General features: G+C 37.9%; 1 protein-coding gene across 4 annotated transcripts in view; it reads right to left on the reverse strand.

Moving 5' to 3' along the window:
* PHKB (phosphorylase kinase regulatory subunit beta) overlaps nucleotides 1-16,390 on the reverse strand; it is a 213,028-nt gene that overhangs the window by 84,477 nt on the left and 112,161 nt on the right. For all 4 annotated transcript variants that reach the window (XM_082863438.1, XM_082863441.1, XM_082863439.1 and 1 more), the window contains one exon: nucleotides 12,423-12,517. In XM_082863438.1, the coding sequence (XP_082719564.1) occupies nucleotides 12,423-12,517 (95 nt within the window). The remainder of the gene's footprint in view (nucleotides 1-12,422; nucleotides 12,518-16,390) is intronic.

The following is a 16,390-nucleotide window of genomic DNA, read 5'->3' on the forward strand; positions in this document are numbered from 1 at the left end:
CAGAACAGGGGCACGAATTGAGACTTGCAGTAGATTCATTAAAACAATACTAAATGATAATATTCCTTGTACATCGTTAATTTGGACAATAAACCTTGTTTTCTTGCTTGGGTCTATTTTTCCTCTTTTACATTTCAGCCATGAATATAAGAAGTCTTCATCTTGTAGATGAAATATTTCATTATATCTCACGCCTATTATTGGAATTTTAATTTTAGCAAGTTCAGTTGGTTAATTAGCATGACATGTCTCTGGTGCCGCAGTGGTTAGGAATCCGCCTGCCAATGCAGGGGACACGGGTTCGATCCCTGGTCTGGGAAGATCCCACATGCCGCGGAGCAACCAAGCCCGCGAGCCACAACTACTGAGCCTGCGCTCTAGAGCCCGCGAGCCACAGCTACTGAAGCCCGTGCATTTAGAGCCCGTGCTCTGTAACAAGAGAAGCCACTGCAATGAGAAGTTCACGCACCGCAATGAAGAGTAGCCCCTGCTCACTGCCCGCGCTCAGCAAAGAAGACCCAATGCAGCCAAAAATTAAAAAAAAAAAAAAAAAAGAATGATGCTATTATATTTGTTTAAGCTCATTTTTTCTTTTTTCTTTTTTTTTACTTCAAATTTAACTTTTCTAAGTTCTGGATGTTTTTGACCAAGTATTTAATTTTCATTGGTTCTGGTATAAATACTAGTTGATAGGAGGCTTTCATTTCCCTTAAAGACTGCAGACAGTATTCCTGAAGAAAACCTTTGTGTATTGTGGCATAGGCAGGCTAGACTTTCAGAAGCATTTCTGATGCCTTGACTATTTTATTCTGTTTCATTATGATAATCATAAGAACTTCTGTTCAGCACTCAAATTCATTCCCATGCTTGTAGATAAATTTGGCTTTTTGGTCCCACACAAGCACTTTCTTTCTTTGTCAAGCTAATGAAGTAGAGTTTTTTTAAGTAGAAATTATGTCTCAAACTGGTTACACTATTTCAGAGCATTAGAATGAACAAATAAAACTGAGCTTCATGCAAAGTTTCCCTAAATCACCTAAGGCTAATAAACCTTTAAAAACTGTGAACAGATCTGAAACAAGAACATAAAAAAGGGAAGCAGGTATAAATCCATATTCTAGGAGTGCTATATAACAAATCTACTAAATTAGGAGAGGTTTATAACCTGTCTTGGACTGCAGCAAACTCACTTCCTGAACAGATGGCCTCCCACCATTTAATCACTCTTTAACTCCCTACAATCTGGCTTTTGGGCACACTATGTACTAAAATCACTCAAAGGTTACCTGTAACCCAGATCATGGAAGCCAGCAACAAAAGTGCTAGAAGGAGATTCACGATCAAACCCAGCCAAATAATTTTATAGATTAGAAAACTACGGTCCATAAATGTTAGCAGATTTTCCCCAGATTACACGAGGGGTGAACAATGCAAGGTCAAAACACCAGCACTTGAGTTTCTGCCAATGCTGTGCTGTTCTCCCCTGCCAATTAGGTAGTCAGCTTTCTCGAACCACTGTCTCACAGTTAACATTTTTCACACTTTCAATCCAATGACACTGTTTTACCTTCTTGCTGGATTCTTCTGTCCTGCCCTTCCTTGAACATCCCTTTACTCCACACCACCTGCATTACCTGTACCCTTACAAAGAACTAAGCCTTAAGCCTAGCTTTCCAAAACCATCTGCTCTCATAGTTTCAATTCCCATCATGAGCCATGTACAACAGCAACACGACTTTGTAACTTTTCTTTTCATTAACTGCTGGGTACCTAAATTAACTACCGTGTCTGCATTGAAACTATCAAAATGCAAATAATAATAGCTAACATTTATTGAGTGCTTAACTATAAACTAGGGGCTGCTCTAAGCTTTTTACCTATATTAACTCATTTAAATCTTTAACAAATCTATGAGGTATTATTCTGATTTCACATGTGAGGAAACTAAGGCACAGAGAGTTTAATCAACTTGCCCAAACTTGGATTCAAACCCATGCAATGTGCCTCCAGAGGCTGTGCTCTTAATTGTTTTGCTAGGCAGAATGTCTATATGAAATCTCTACTATTTATATTCTTGAATGCTAAAATAGCATTTTCATATCAGAGTGTTTTTACCTGTGACTTTTCTGTTGATATTAGAATGGCTTATTTATGTAAAAATTCTGTTGCATTCAATATCTATTTCAAGAAACAAGTTCAATTTTTTGCAAATTGATTTAAAAATTAAGAAAAGAAATCCAATTCCTGGCTGGTCTTATTCTATTGCCTGTTAAATGTGTTAGTTTCAGATAGAATCCTGCAAACATTTAAAAAGATATTAAGTTTGTTTTCCTATTAAACCAGGAATCTTCTGTATGTTGATTAGTATAACACACATTTCAAAATAAAGTCCATTTGTTACAGAACTCCAAAAAGCCCCCAGTTGCTACAAAAGGATGTCCTTTTTAGGGTCAACTTATCCCCAGTGGAAAACCATAATGCAGAACACAATGAATCCGTGAAATGGACATAGTAAGCTGCTTACAGTTTCTTCCAAATATGAATGAGTAGCAAAGGCTCAAAACAAACAGTTTCCAAGTGACCTATCTCACATTAACATGGCAGAGGCTCTGCAGTGTGAACAGTCCAAGTCTCATCCACAGATAACTAGCAGGTAGTCAGCACGAGAATTACCTAGGCAACAGAAAATGATGGACCCCCTAACAGGAACAACTTAGGGTGAAAGAAGAAGGGGAGTAAACACTCAAATAAAGAATCTTGCTAGCCTCTGGAAAGTATCTTCCTTTGGATAAGGAAGAAGGAACTCCCTAATAAAATTACTAACTGTTAGACTTGTGGACTTGGGTCTCATCCCAGTGCTAACAGGGAAGAAGAAAGTAACAATTAGACCCTATTAACATTACAAATGTTATATATAATGTATCCCAGCATACATTTTGTACTGATGTAACATCTTTCCACTTAATTTTTCAGATCATTTCCACAGACCTCTCAGTCTCCTAAGGCACAGGTGAAACTATTTTTCTGTGATGTGATATTGAGCCAGGCTGTCCAGGAAGCAAAATATTTCCTCTGTTAACTCCTTCATACCATTATGAAAATCATTGCCTCCATGCTTGACATCCCTTCCTCCTTTTCTTCTTCAGTTAACACCTTCATATTGGTTCTGCCACTTGACAACTGTGTGACCTTGGAAAAATTACCAAACCTCTCTGAGACTTGCATTATCTATCTGTAAAGTGGGTATAATAATATTTATTTCAGAAAAGTGTTAAAATCAGACATAATACATATAAAGCAGTTCGTACCATGCCTATAATCATCAGAAGCACAATCAATAGCGGTTTTCTATTTTTCTCATTTCCTTTCTCTAGCCTTGTCAAATACCAAACTAGACTGATAGAAGGCAAAAAAGAATAAGACACATTCCCTACTCTGAGTACCCCTGCCAGAGAGGCAGGCATGTAAACCAACAACTACAATAGCATGACAAGTGTTATAACATGGTGTATGCAAAGGGTTATAGGAAAGCAGCCTTCTAAACCCGTAAGACTTGTTTTCAGGGAGTAATTTACAGGATGATTAGATAATATGATCTTTTGTATAATTTATCTTTTCCAAATCAAACGTGACATAGGAAAGTAGGGGTAAGTGGAGCAGGCATTGTTATCTTATCTACAAGACTAAAGAACAGATTAAATAACCGTTTGGTATAAATTATTCTCCTTCACATGTTTCTTTACCAATTTTAATAATTCTGGCATTTAATTTACTTGGTTTGCATCTACTTGGAGCTATCACAACTGTTCAGTGAACATCTACCCTGCTAAAATCCCAGTGTTAGGTTCATCAATCAAGATCTGAAGAAGCACAGAGTGTGGCTGGAGAACAAGATATTTAACAGAAACAATGAGAGAAGACTCAAGCATGGTAAGTAGACCTGGGCTTCTAGTTCTAGACAGTGGCGTTAGCACATACACTCAATTCTCATTCCTCTCCAGACCCCACAGAAATGACCATATAGATGCTAAAAATAAACAAAACAAAACAAAAAAGACTAAAGCCATAACAAAAAAGAGAAAAAGAAAAAAGGGGTATCAAATCAGATATTTCAGCACATTTCTAGTGTAAAAGATGGCAAATAGAAGTGCATTAATGAAGAAAGCAGAGCAGAGGAAGCCTATATAACCAAACTATACCACTTAGAGTGTTACCATAATGCTGCCACAGGTATGGGAGTTGATCCACCAAATAGAGGGGCCCCAGAAGGGTACTTGGTTTGCAGAAACACTGGACAGGAGAAGTGAGATGTGACACAGAACTGATAAAGGCCACTGTGGCACACAAGGAGCCACAGTCAGCAATAAAACAGTAAAACGGGGTTTTTCTCTTAACATACTGAACAAACTGGCTGGGATGAGTTAATGCTTTTAGTGTTGGCAATAGGTTCCTCAAAGTAAAGCCCTTCACATTCTGGCATTTGGCAAGAGTAATGAGGGTCTTGTTTGTTCCCCACTGGATCCTCAAGAGACAAAACTCCCAATCACGTCTTCCTCACTCCCTGTTGGGGCTGCAGGACAGGGGGAGAGGACCACTTAATACACTGAGAATAATCAGACCATCATCTATCACCTAATACACAAGTGAACAAATGAGGATCACCAGGTATGTGAAAAATAACCAACGGGAAGAAAGAGAAACACCACATTAGTAAAACATAAAAATTACCTTGGGTATTACGCTTAGTGAAATAAGCCAGACATAGAAAGGCAAATATTGCATGATTCCACTTATATGAGATACCTGAATAGACAAATTCATAAAGACAGAAAGTAGAATAGAGGTTACCAGGAGCTGGAGGGAGGGGAGTAGAGGGAGTCACTGTTTAATGGGTACAGAGTTTTTGTTGGGGATGATGAAAATGTTTTGGGTATAGATAGCAGTGATGGTTTTGCAACATTGCAAATTTATTTAATGCCACTGAATTGTGCACTTATGAATGGTTAAAATGATAAATATCATGTAATGCATATATTACCACAATAATAAAAAAGAAAAAGATCACTCAGGAAATTTAACAAATGGTACTCTGACAACTGGATATCTGCATACAAAGAATGGAGCTGAATGCCTACCACGTACCATGTACAAAAATTAACTCAAAATGGATCAGAGGCCTAAATGTAAGAGTTAAACCTATAAAATTATCAGAAGAAAACACAGGCAGAAATCTTTGTGACCCTGGATTAGACAATGGTTTCTTAGATATGACACCAAAAGCACAGCAAAAAAAAAAAGATAAATCAGATTTCATCAAAATGCAAATTGTCTGTGCTTCAAATGACACCATCAAGAAATTGGAATAATAGTTCACCAAATGGGAGGAAATATTTCAAAATAATAGAAGGAACTCATATGTAGAACACATAAAGAACTATTACAACACAATAATAAAAAAGACAAAGAACCCAATTTTAAAATGACCACAATATCTTAAAAGACATTTGCCTGAAGAGATACATATACATATGCCCCCAAAATACATGACTAGATGCTCAATGACTTTAGTAACTAGAGTAACTAGGGCAATGCAAGTCAAAACCACAATGATATATCACTTCTTATACACTAAAAGGCTATAATCAAAAAGACAGATAATAACAAGTGTTGACAAGAATGTAGAGAAATTGGAACCCTCATACATTGCTGGTAGGAGTGCAAAATGGTGCGATCGCTTTGAAAAACAGCCTGCAGTCCTTCAAAATATTAAACATAAAATTAGCATATGACTCAGCAATTCCATTATATCCAAGAAAAATGAAAACATGTCACACAAAAACGTGTACACAAAACTTCATGGCAGCATTAGACACAACAGCCAAAAAGTGGAAACAACCCAAATGTCCATCACCAGATGGATGGATAAATAAAGTGGTATACACACACAATGAAATGTTATTTCGCCATAAAAGGACTGAAATACTGATACACACTACAACACTGATGAACTTTGAAAACATTATGTGGAGTGAAAAAATCTAGTCACAAAATACCACACATTATATGATATACCCAGAATTGGAAAATCCATATAGACAGAAAGTAGGTTAGTAGTTGCCTAGGGCTGGGTAGGGAGAGAGAGATAGGTTGAAGAAACTAGAGAGTGCCTGGGGTCATGAAAATATTCTAAAATTTATTGTGATGAATACACTAAAAGCCATTGAATTGTACACTTTAAATTAGTGAATTGTATTGGATGTAAATTATATTTCAATAAAGCTTTTATTAAAAAATAAATGTTCAATAAATTATAGCAAATATTATTTTTAAAAATTACAGAAAAAAAGACATTCAAGGAACAGAAGAGATCTTAACTCTTAATTATTATTCATAGAAAGACTTATGAAGAAATATTATCCATTAAAAAAAGGGGCAAGAGGGCTTCCCTGGTGGCGCAGTGGTTCAGAGTCCGCCTGCCGATGCAGGGGACACAGGTTCGTACCCCGGTCCGGAAGATCCCACATGCCGCGGAGCGGCTGGGCCCGTGAGCCATGGCCGCTGGGCCTGCGCGTCCGGAGCCTGTGCTCCGAAACGGGAGAGGCCACAACAGTGAGAGGCCCACATACCGCAAAAAACAAACAAACAAACAAAAAAAAAAAAAGGGGGCAAGAAAGAACAAGATAGCCTGGACTCAGTTTTCCCTCCTGCTCTAAATACAATTATTTACCCTGGAAATAATTCAGTGGATAATGAGTCAAGGGCTCTGAGAACTGGAAAGAAGGCTGGCTAAGAACCAACCCCAGGACTTGAAGAATGGCAATGTGGTGAGAGTCCTAAGATCCCATACACACTGGGCTGAGCACTGTAGAGGCCTGCAGCCTGAAACAACCATCAGGCGTAGACAAAAAAATAAACACAAAAGCAATAAAAGTCTGTTCTCTCTGGCCAAAGGACTGGGAAACAAGAACCACAACAGTGACCAAGTGGGGAGATCCAACCCTAGTTCCTCTACTTGAGGTACTAGTTGGCCAATCTGCCTTCAGCAGCACCTTCAAAGCCCTAGTGGGCCCACCCAACCTCTGTTTTACAACCAGGGCACTTGATGGGCCAACACGACTGTAGCATCAGCAAAGAAGCCCCAGTGAACTGTCTCGACCCCTGCTCCACAAATCAGGCTTTAGTGGGCAGTCCAATTCATCTAGGATAGCAGCAGTGAAGCTCCAAGGGCCATCCCAACCCCCACTCCACAACCAGTGCACCAGCATGGAATTCTGAGCAGCCTACAGCAGCAGCTTCTCAGCAGTGCCAAGACTACCCAACCCCTGGGTAACCAGCAAGCGGGCCGATACACCTGCATCAGCTGAGTTTGTTATCTCCTGGCCGTCCACCCAGTGGCATAAAGAGACTTAGGCCAAGAGAAATGGCATATTACCTGTAGAAGAACACAAATTTGAATTGGCAAGGGATTTCTTGTCTGAAACTATGGAGGCCAGAAGTACACAATCATTCTTAGCGCTGAAAGAAAACAACTGTCAATCAGGAATCCTGCATCTAATGAAAGTAGCCTTCAGGAATGAAAAGGAAGTAGACATTATTAGACAAAGGAAAACTAAGAAATTTGTTGCTAGAAGACCTACTCATAAATAATGTCTACAGAAAGCTATGCGAACAGAAAGAAAATGACAACAGAAGAAGGCAGGGACATTCAAAAAGGAAAGAATGATGAAATGGTAGAAGTTGGGATAAATACAATAGACTTTTTTTTTTTTTTTTACTATACTGCTTGGCATTTTATATTTGAATATTTTGCAATAATTTTAAATGGTCTATTAAAAAAGTAGTAATGCAAACCAGTATATGACAAACCAACAGCATGCACAAAAGATACAAGTGTATATTATATGAATAAAAGTTCAAAAAGTCAGTCTTTATGATCACCTCCTCCCTTTCCCAGAACTAGCCAGTTTTGTATGTTAAAACATGTACTCATAAATAGCTTATTTTATACAATATGATTATTCTTAACCCACCATTCTGTGAGCTACCCTTTACTTTATGTTTACTGAGCATTTATTATAATCCACTTCTTGTGCCATTTCATGTCAATTTACCACAGTCTTTTTAATCCCTGCATAGATTTATAAAAATTTATTAGATCTGTCTCCCACTTCTTGATATTAATATTGTTTTTAATATTTAAAGGAGTTTTAAGCACGACTGACTTTTACCTCATGACTTTCTTTAAGGGTTACATTTACATTATTCAAAAATTTAGAAGACAGATCTGGTTTAAAAAAAAAAGAAAGGCTTTTCTGGAAATGGGGAAATTACATAGTTAATAGTACCAAATGTAACAATGTAATTGCATTGTAATCTCCTCTATATTATTTCACTTTTTACAAAATGCATCTATGTAACTTTCATATGTAGTTAAAGGAAGAGGAACTGTATAGGCTTTTAAAGGATCCTGTCTGAAAAAGAGGCCAGGGTTTCAGGATGAAGGTTGTACTAAGAGTGGAGGCCTGGGAGTGGGTGAGGGTGAGTTGTGATATTAGATCAGCAAATTGGCTGAGATCATAGTACAGGGATGGTTGGGAGAAATTTGGAGAAATTGTAAGATATAGGTGAAAAACACGAAATGAGGTGACTGTATGAGGATATGGAATTTAGACTCTACCCTGTAGACAGTATAGAGTGTCATGGAAGGTTTTCAGGAAACAACATAAATGAATCCATACTTTATAAGATCGTGTGTTCTCAAGCACAGAGAATAAACAGGAGGAGAGACTGAAGACAGAGAGAGATTACTAAAACCATGCCATTGAGTAGTAATGAAGTCTGAGTGGTACATGGCAGTGGGGATAAATATGAAGAGACAAATGTAGATGCTACATTGAAGGCAGAGCCAATATGATAACCACCTGAATGTAAGAGCTACTGGCATGAGAAAAGAGTATTGAAGATGGTCCTTATCCAAGGTAGGGACTAGGGAGAAAAGAGCTACTTTGAAGCAAGAAGATAAATTTGGCATTAGAAATGTTGGGTTTCATTTTTTAAATTTTTAAACCACTTTATTGAGATATAATTTACATATAAAAAGCTGTACATATATAAAGTATACAACTCAATGAGACAGAGTTACGTATATATCCAGAAATGTTGGGTTTTAAAGACTAGATTTGTGGAGAGATGATCACCAGGTAGTTGGAAATTCAAGTTTAAATATTAGGAAAGAGGTCAGAATTAGAGAAATAGATTTAGGGATATTTGCATAAGTCCACGATTTTCCATGACATACCTTCTTCCCACACATACCATCAAGCACACTCAAACATTCAAGTTAAACCCTGAGAACCTCCTATATAACAGGTGTTACAGTACTATGACAGATACTGAAGCTACAAAAGTGAATAAAACATGGTATCTGGTCTCTAGGAACATACATTCTAAGGTCTGCAAAAGTTTTCTTGTTTTCTTTTGGTCAAAATCTCACAATACTATAAAGTATATCTGCTACTGCTAACAATGCATTTCTTTCTACTCCTCTAAACTTTATTTATAAAAGGGAATTTTATTCTCCAAGTAACATCAAGAGAAAACAGCAACTCCTGACTAGTGAGAGAGTAGTGAGGAGGGTCATCCCAGCTGATACCCTTTTCCAACCTCAGCCTTAACCCCGGATACAACCCCTTTTCCAAAAATAAATTTGCTAAGGGTAAAGTTAAGAAAATCAACAGCTGCCAATTCAGTCCTCAGTGTTTTGCATTTGCAATGTGCCAATAGCCCCATGCACACTTGAGGGAGTGGACCTCTCTACAGTTCTGGCACACTCACAGCTCTCTGGATTCTGGAAGACTTCCTTCTGCCATAACCCTTCAGTGAAGGAATAAGCTGGCCCAGCAGGCCTGGGTTGTTTAAATCTTGAAAATTTCCAAGAAAGGCATGCTTTCAGGATGGGCTTTCTGGCTTCTTGGAATGTTCTGTCAGATAAGAGTGTTTTTGCATGCCTGAGGCGCTGGGCCATACTGTTCCGGTCTGTCTACATGGTTTATGCGAACAATGTGATTTATGGTGAACATCTGCTTTTTCTCTGGGGGGGGGTTAGAGCTTCAATAACTGCCGTCAATCATGCAGGTGCTACCCGCTTACACAACTGACCCCCAATAAAAATCCTTGATGTTCAAGCCTGAGCAAGCTTCCCTAGCTGGCAGCACTTTGCATATGTAGTCACACATCATTCCTGGGTAACTGTGTCTCACACGACTCCACTGGGTGAGAATATTTGGAAGCTTGTGCCTGGTTTCCTCAGGACTTGACCCGTGTGCCTTCACTAATTTTATCCTCTCTCCTTTTTTTGTAATAAACTGTAAGTGTTGAGTATAACAGCTTCTGAGTCCTGTGAGTGCTGGGGACCTCAGATACAACTTCCTTCGAAGTCAGGGATTTCTCTTGTTTCCAGGAAATGTCTGAACTTTACTATTCTACTTACTTTTTCTGACATTTGACAGGGTCAATCCACACAGATCAGTTAATTTCAAGATCTGACCTGGTCAATCATGATTGAGAGGGCACTGACACCAGCATTTCAGGCAGAGGGCCCTGTCTGACTTCCGTATTTCACCAAGCCAAGTCATCTAGCCCCAACAATGGATACGGGCATGCCAGGTCTTGGCTACTGCTTAAATGGTTGAGAAAGTGGAAAAGGCACCTCACCATTTTATATACCACCACAACCAAGCTGCCAGTAGGGTGGGGCGATAACACCTCCCGGCAATTTTCTGCTGCCAATCTTTCCTATCATTTCCTTCCCAGAAACTATATACAATGTATGGATGTAATCCTAACATGGCTGCAGGAGAAAAGCCCCTGTCCTGACCCTAGAGCAAGGCTCTTAGATAGGATATGACTCTACCTGGGAGGAACATCACATAATTTAGTAGCAACATTAGAAAATGATTTCAATATAAAAAATATACCTAGAGTAAATTCTCTATAAAATTCACTCTCACTCACTTGTACTCTGCCTTCTTGAGTGGGAGAGAAAGAGTTGCAAGAATATTGTATGTCAAAAATTACATATAACCCACAGCCCTCCTTATATGAGTCAAGCATGAAGTGTTTAAATGGTTGATTTTGTTAGCTGTGTGCTTTGATGTTCTCTGGTTCCTGCCCCCACACCTCAAACCTGCGACCAATAGGTCACTTTATATTCTAAGAAAAGGCTTTGAGATTTCATCACCCTAGAAGTGCATCACACATGCTATGTAAGTGATACACACTAGTCTTAAAATGGCTCGGAGTCACAGCACTAGGTAACATGAAGTTAAATATATTCCACTTTACTGACTGGTAAATATATTCCAGAGATGAGTGGTAAATAAAGATAAAGGCCAAATCCCTGCCTTATATGGGAACTAATAGGCCAGCGTAAAATTTTTATCACATATTAACATAGGCATCTTTCTCCCAAAAGCTTCTCATCTATGAACCACTCAGAGTAACTAGATGTTTTGTTTGAGGACCAGCAAAAGAAGCAGAGAAACAGTGTGAGAGAACCTATTGATACTAATGATACTAATGAGGCTGGTTGGCTCTCCCTTTCTCTCGTTAAAACAGCATTTATGTGTGTGTTTGTGTGTGTGTGTGTATGTGTTATACATATATTTTTAAAGTAAAAGGAGCATTTCAATTTCGTAAGCATATTTTCTGTAAGTGCTGATGCTATTCTTATTAAATAAATTTAATAAGTGTGTGCTTGGAATCCCAGGCACACACTCAGGTTCATTCCCTGTCTCCTCAGGCAATTTCAACAATCCACACTACAGTTTCATTTTAACAGTACTCATTACTGGTATCATTTAATACATGAGGGTTTGCTCAAGTCAACATCAATCTTGCTGATCCTGCAAACACTTATTTTGTTGACACAACACAGTCTGAATCCATAGGTACTAAATGTAAAAAAAAAAAAAAAACTATTTATTCACCTGACATGTTACCAAGTACTAAGAACAACTCTGTCTGTCACTCAGTCCTGTCACAGAGACAGCACTGGATAGACATCAAGCGAAGGGCCTTTCATGGAACCCCACTCCCTTCAGTAACAGAGCCATCTCATCTGTCCCCATGCCACCCATACATACTGCATCTTCTCAAAGACATTTGACACCTTAAACACAACCACTGTGAAGGTGAAAATGTTTACCTGTGAGACATCTCGTGGGACACATCTGACTCATACTTCCTCATTAACAAATAGCCCTTTACCACAGGTAAATCTTAACTAAGCAGAAGACAGAAAAGCTTTGCCCTCAGAAGGAACAATAAAAACCCATTCAGAATAAAATTTCTTCTTCAATTAAGTGTTAAATGTCTGGATGAGTCTAAGTTATGAAATAAAATATCTTTATATATCTCTTTACCTGATTGGAAAACCTCATGCTCACATTACGTTGATTCTGTAGTGGGACATAACGCTGAACAGGATCAATGTCTTTAGGACTAATTAATTCATCAGCTGGAAAAAAAAAAAGGAAATGACATGATCAAAAATGTATCTATAAAACACTGTAAACCAACTGGACCTAATAGATGTTTATAGAACACTCCATCCAACAAGAGCAGAATATACATCCTTCTCAATGCACATGTAATATCTTTCATATGCTAGGCCATAAAATAAGCATCAGTGAATTTAAAAGGATTTAAATCATACAAAGTATATACTTCAAACATAACAGAATGAAATACCAGAATTTAGAAATAGAATTCAAATAGAATTCTATTCAAATAGAATCAATTGAAATTGATTTCAACCACAATAGAAATCAATTAACAGGAAGAAGTTTTAGAAATTCACAAACATAATAAAATTAAACAACACACTCCTAAATAACCAATGGGTCAGAAAAGAAATGAAAAGGGAAATTAGAAAATACTTTCTAATGTACTTTCTGATGAGATGATTGAAAAAGAAGACACAACATACCAAAACTTAGGGGATTTAGGTAAAGCAATGCTCAGAGGGAAATTGACAACTGTAATTGCTACATTAAAACAGAAAATTCTTGGGACTTCCCTGGTGGCGCAGTGGTTAAGAATCTGCCTGCCAATGCAGGGGACATGGGTTTGATCCCCAGTCTGGAAAGAGCCTACATGACACTGAGCAACTAAGCCCATGCGCCACAACTACTGAGCCCGCGTGCCATAACTACTGAAGCCTGCGTGCCTAGAGCCCACGCTCCGCAACAAGAGAAGCCACTGCAATGAGAAGCCCATGCACTGCAACGAAGACCCAACGAAGCCATAAATAAATGAATGAATTAATTAAAAAATAAAACAGAAAATTCTCCAGTCTATAATCTATATTCCACATTAAGAAAGCAGATGAAAAAGAGCTAACTAAATCAAAAGCAATCAAGAGGAAGGAAATTAAGAGTGGAAATTAATGAAATAGAGTATAGAAAAACAATACAGAATATAAATGAAACCAAGTAGATTCTTGAAAAACTCAAAAGTTGACAAACCTTTAGCTAGCCTGACCAAAAAATAAAGAAAGAAGACTCAAATTACTAAATCAGGAATGAAACTAGGAACATTACTAGCAACCTTAAGGATTACAAGAGAATACTCTGAAAAAATGTATGCCAACAATTTAGATAACCTAGATGATATGGGAAAATTCCTAGAAATACATACATTACCAAAACTGACTCAAAGAGGAACAGAAAATATGAACAGATGTGTAACAAGTAGTGACTGAAACTTTCCACACAAAAAATGTTCAGGACCATGGGACTTCATTGATGAATTCTACCAAACAGTTAAAGAAGAATTAAAACCAATCTTTCACAAAAATTTTCCAAAAAATAATAGAGGGACACTTCTCAACTCATTCTAACAGGCCAGTATTAATACCAAAATCAAAGACACCGCAAGGGAAGAAAATCACAAATCAAAATCTTTTCTGAATATAGACACAAAACTACTCAACAAAAATACTAGCAAACTAAATCCAGTAACATATAAAAATGATTACATACCATGACCAAAAGGGACTTACCCCACAAATGTAAGAATGGCTTAACCTCCCCAAATCAGTTACTGTAATACACCATATCAATTGAACAAAGGACATAAAAATTACGGGACCAGCTCAGTAGACACAGAAAACACTTGACAAAATTCAGCATCCTTTCATGATAAAAGGCAGTCAACAAATTAGGGATAGACAGGAACTTCCTCATCCTGAAAAAGGGAATCTATGAAAAACCCATGGCTAATGTCACACTCAATGATGGAATGCTATGCTCCAAAGATCAGGAGTCAAGACAATGATGTCTACTCTTGCCACTTCTATTCAACATTGTACTGGAGGTTCCAGTCAGAGAAATTTGGCAAGAAAAAGTAATAAAAGGCATCCAGATTGAAAGGAAGAAGCTACAGTAATTAAGACAACGTGGTGCTGGCATAAAGACAGAGATCAGTGGAACAGACTGATCCACTGATCAGTCCAGAAATAAACTGTTACATTATGGTCAACTGATTTTTGACAAGGGTGCCAAAACAATTCAACAGGGAAAAGAATAGTTTTTTCCCCCACACAAAATACTGAGATAAGTGAATATACAAAGGCAAAAGAATGAAGCTGGACCTCTTCTTCACACCACCTACAAAAATAAATGCAAAACAGATTTAAAAAGTTAAATGTAATAGTTAAAAATATAAAACTGTTAGAAGAAAATATAAGAGTAAATCTTTGTGACTTCGTATTAGACAAAATTACATCAAAACATAAGTAACAAAAGAAAAAATGAGATAAATTGGACTTTGCCAAAGCGATAAGATTTTGTGTCTTAAAGGACACCATCAAGAAAGCAAAATGACAGCCCACAGAATGGGAAAAAATATTTGCAAATCACATATCTTGTAGGGGACCTCTATCTTGAATATATAAAGAACTCTTGCAACTTAACAATAAAATGACAAATAACCCAATTTAAAAATGGCCACAGGGCTTCCCTGGTGGCGCAGTGGTTGAGAGTTCGCCTGCCGATACAGGGGACACAGGTTCGTGCCCTGGTCCAGGAAGATCCCACATGCCACGGAGCAGTTAGGCCCGTGAGCCATGGACGCTGAGCCTGCGCGTCTGGAGCCTATGCTCTGCAACGGGAGAGGCCACAACAATGAGAGGCCTGCGTACCGACAAAAAAAAAAAAAAATGGCCACAGTATCTGAATAGACATTTCTCCAAAGAAGATATACCAATAAGCACATGAAAAGATGCTCAACAACATTAGTCATTTGGGGAATGCTTATCAAAACCACAATGAGATAACACCTCATACCCATTAGGATGGCTAATGTCAAAACACAGACAAGAATAAGGGTTGGAGAGAAAGTAGAGAAATTAGAACCCTCATACACTCCTGGCTGGAAGGTAAAATGGCACAGCTACTTTGGAAAATAGTCTAGAAGCGCTCCAAATGTTAAACACAGAGTTACCATATGACTCAGCAATTCTACCCCTAGGTATATACCCAAGGGAAATGAAAACATATGTCAAACGATAACTTGTTCATGAAAGTTTAGAGCAGCATTATTCATAATAGCCAAAAAGTGGAAACAACCCAAATGTCCATCACCTGATGAATGGATAAATCAAAAGTGGTATAACCATACAATGGAACGTTATTTTGCCATAAAAAGGAACGAAGTGCAGGAATTCCCTGGCTTCCCAGTGGTTAGGACTCCACGCTTCCACTGCAGGGGGCACAGGTTCGATCCTGATAGGGGAACTAAGACTTCGAATGCTGTGCGGTGCAGACAAAAAAAAAAAAAAAGGGAACAAAGTGCTAATACATGGGTGAAACTTGAAGACAGGCTAAGTGAGTCATAAAGGCCATACATTATATGATTTGAGGTATATAAAATGTCCAGAATAGGTAAATCTATAAAATAGAAAGTAGATTAATGATTGTCTAGCACTAAGGGGAAGGATGAAGTGATTAGGGGTACATGGGGAGTGACTGCTAAAGAGTATAGGGCTTTTTTTTGGGGGGGGGATTGATGACAATATTCTAAAACTGATTGTGGTTATAGTTGCACAACTCTGTGAATATGCTAAAAAATATTGAACTGTAAACTTTAAGTAGGTGAAATATATGTAATTTTACCTCAATAAAGTTGTTCTACAATAAAAATAATGTATTTGCAGTTTCAAGGAAGAAAACTAGCTCAGTGAGGGAAAACAGTGTTTCCTAACACTAAATTCTGAAAGAGATATCTGAGATGGAGCATTTTTTATGGGGCACTGACCAGAATGAGGGTAATGTCTTCAACTGCTGTTGTACTATAAGCATGGAAGCCCTTTTCACGTGGTAGTTCCTTG

This window comes from Leucopleurus acutus, assembly GCF_964270905.1.
Source record: "Leucopleurus acutus genome assembly, chromosome: 20".
Taxonomy (NCBI): domain Eukaryota; kingdom Metazoa; phylum Chordata; class Mammalia; order Artiodactyla; family Delphinidae; genus Leucopleurus; species Leucopleurus acutus.